Genomic DNA, 2,730 nt, shown 5'->3' with positions numbered 1-2,730 from the left:
AGTGTGGATATGGAGTCGCCTTTATTAGGGAACGCTTTAAACCCCAATGTGGATATAGAATCGCTTTTGTTGGGGAATATTTTACCCCCAATGTGGAATTTCACTGCACGAATTAGATTTAGCCGGATCCCAATGTGGATATACATCAAGGACCAAGTGGGAACCAAAAAAAAAGATAAAAGAAAAAGGACAGAGATAGTGTGAAACAGTGCAGAATTTATTAAGCACACCAAATGAAAAACAAGATGAATAGATAGTAGTCACAAGCATTATATAAGGTGAAAACAAAAACCCTCACATTTCTTAAACAAAGAGTCGATGAACAAAACAACAACTAGTACTGAAAAGCACCAATCTTGAAACCTCTTACATCCTCAATTAATCATTTGATTCACTCAAAGGATTTAGCACAACTCCAACAAAAAGCACCAATCTTGAAACATCTTCCCTTATAATGAACAAGAAAGGATGATCAGGTACAAACCTTGGACGAGATGGTGGCATATCATACAATGAAAATCCCATGTCATCATCTGACTCGTAAGTAGCAGCTGCTGCCTCAGTACCCTTCTCATTTACTTCCACAAATGCTTTTTACAATATCCTATTGATACAAAATGGCCCTTTAGATTCCACAATGCCAGTTATCTCTTCGCATTCTATGTCAAAATGTAGAGTCAATCCCATTTCCTTCATTGTTTCTATCACTTCATCCACTACAGTGTATGAGAATTTGAACTTTGGAATGTAGAATGCATCAAGTTCTTCCTTCCGAAGCCTGTATTTTTTGGTAAAGAATTTTGGACTAGAATTCACTTTTTGTCAATAAGTTAGGCAATCCATCTTTTTCTTTTGGAAGAAAAATATACATAGAAAACTCTTTATTGTCTTTTCCAATTAAATATGGAATTTTAGCAACTTGAACACCTTCAAATGATCCATATAGATATTCTTTGCAGCCAGTCATGAATGGAACTGAAATTTTGTCACCGTTGAGTAGGTGAAAGTCTTGGTTTCTGGTATGATGTTCGTCAAATATTTCTTTCCATGTACCTTTAAAATACAAAGCATTTGCAAAAAGGACAGTTGTAAATTCGTTGAGGTACTTGGTCTTGAGAACTTCTGTGATGAGGCCTTTTGATGCAACGCTAGCCCATAAGTTAGCTTCTTCTACCACCTCTTCCTGCATAAAAATAAGCATTGAGCTTATTTACTATTCACTAATCACAAGTTCATAGATAAACTAAACTCAAATTTGTATATATGTAGGAAATAGATTACAGATCAGGATAAAGGGTGACATTGGCATTACTGAAGTGTATGGTCTTGCTATCAATATCTATTCTTATATATCTAAATTTTGGCTGGGAGAAATACTCGATACTTGTACTAGTGGTTGGAGGACGCAAGTACATATGAAATATTGAGGTGCAACATTATAAAAATAAACCATGTACTATAACAACAACTATTTCATGCATAGCAAATCTCTTAGGAGCAAAAACGGCCTAATGCTTTGATTCCTCAAATTTTCAAGCTTAAACAACAATAACATCATACGTGTATTGGAACTTAAAACAACCAACTAAAATCAATATGAAGTAGCAGATTTCACAAAACATCAACGAGTATCAAGAATAACAAAAGTATATCAATAGTGATTTCTGTGAACAAAAATCAAAAAATATATATACGTAATGGGAAACCAGACAAAATAAAAGAAAATAGTTTCAAAAGTGTAAATAGAGCTCGTACCTTACGTTGAAAATCAACAACTTTAGCCTCAGTTTTATAGATAGTATTGACTAATTCTTTGAAAGAGTCTTTCAATTCATGTGTATGAGACACCCATATTCCGCTAACGAAGCTCAAATCTGGACAATTATTATCCCTCTCACTGTTGCTCTCAAAAACAGCAGCCATATATAAGAAGTTGGAAATTGGAATTCAAATCATCGATATTGCTAATACCAAGAAACTGAAGCATCTGATTTAATGTATATCCCGTTGCTCCGGCGGCTGTCATGCTCAGTACGGCGTGGAAAGATAGTGGAGATAACAATATGTTAATATACTTAGATTTATCACTTTTTTTAATTACCTCCTTTAGAAGAATTCGACCAGCAACCTGTGCACAAGAATCAATCCTTTCTTCTTTTCCTTTCGCCATGTCTCTTTGTGATTCACAGGCCGTAACTAGAAACTTGAAAAATATACTAAGAATAAAAACCCTAGTCCTTGTTGTTTTCCCTATATATATATATATATATATATATATATGCAAATTCTGCTAACCTAAACTAGGAGCCCTCGAGATATTAGGACTCTGTTGGCGTAAAACCCGTAAAACGCTCTCTCTCTCTCTCTCTCTCGTTTTTTTTTTTTTTTGGGAGAAACCTTCATGTACAACAAATAACCTCAATTTTGTTTACCAAAGATATTAACTTATACTTATTAAGTGATAATTGATGTTAAAATACATGTATCAATCCGGGAAAATGTGCTTTTAGTCCTTAGATATTGACAAAATTGTGGCTAATCACATTAACCTTTAATTATTTAAAACATATTTTTTTATTTCTCTATTTGTGTATCTTTACAAATTTAACGATCTACTCCCCATTACATCATTTAATTGCCCATATTTTAATTTAGTTTGTAATGCTTTATATTTAAGGGTTATATAGTTCTAAAAATTGTCTAAATATTAGAGTACATATTTCCTATATA

General features: G+C 33.3%; 1 protein-coding gene across 1 annotated transcript; it reads right to left on the bottom strand.

Moving 5' to 3' along the window:
- Positions 1-269: 269 nt before the first annotated feature.
- On the bottom strand, positions 270-2,244 carry LOC104116817 (serpin-ZX-like). The gene is made up of 2 exons (XM_033661459.2): positions 1,756-2,244; positions 270-1,183 (listed from the first exon to the last, which is right to left on the bottom strand). The coding sequence occupies exons 1-2, from the start codon at positions 1,921-1,923 to the stop codon at positions 806-808; spliced, it is 546 nt and encodes a 181-aa protein (XP_033517350.1). The 5' UTR covers positions 1,924-2,244; the 3' UTR covers positions 270-805.
- Between the last annotated feature and the right edge of the window lie 486 nt (positions 2,245-2,730).

This window comes from Nicotiana tomentosiformis, chromosome 4, assembly GCF_000390325.3.
Source record: "Nicotiana tomentosiformis chromosome 4, ASM39032v3, whole genome shotgun sequence".
In the NCBI taxonomy this organism is placed as follows: Eukaryota; Viridiplantae; Streptophyta; class Magnoliopsida; order Solanales; family Solanaceae; genus Nicotiana; species Nicotiana tomentosiformis.
This window is presented reverse-complemented; position numbering and strand designations above follow the sequence as displayed.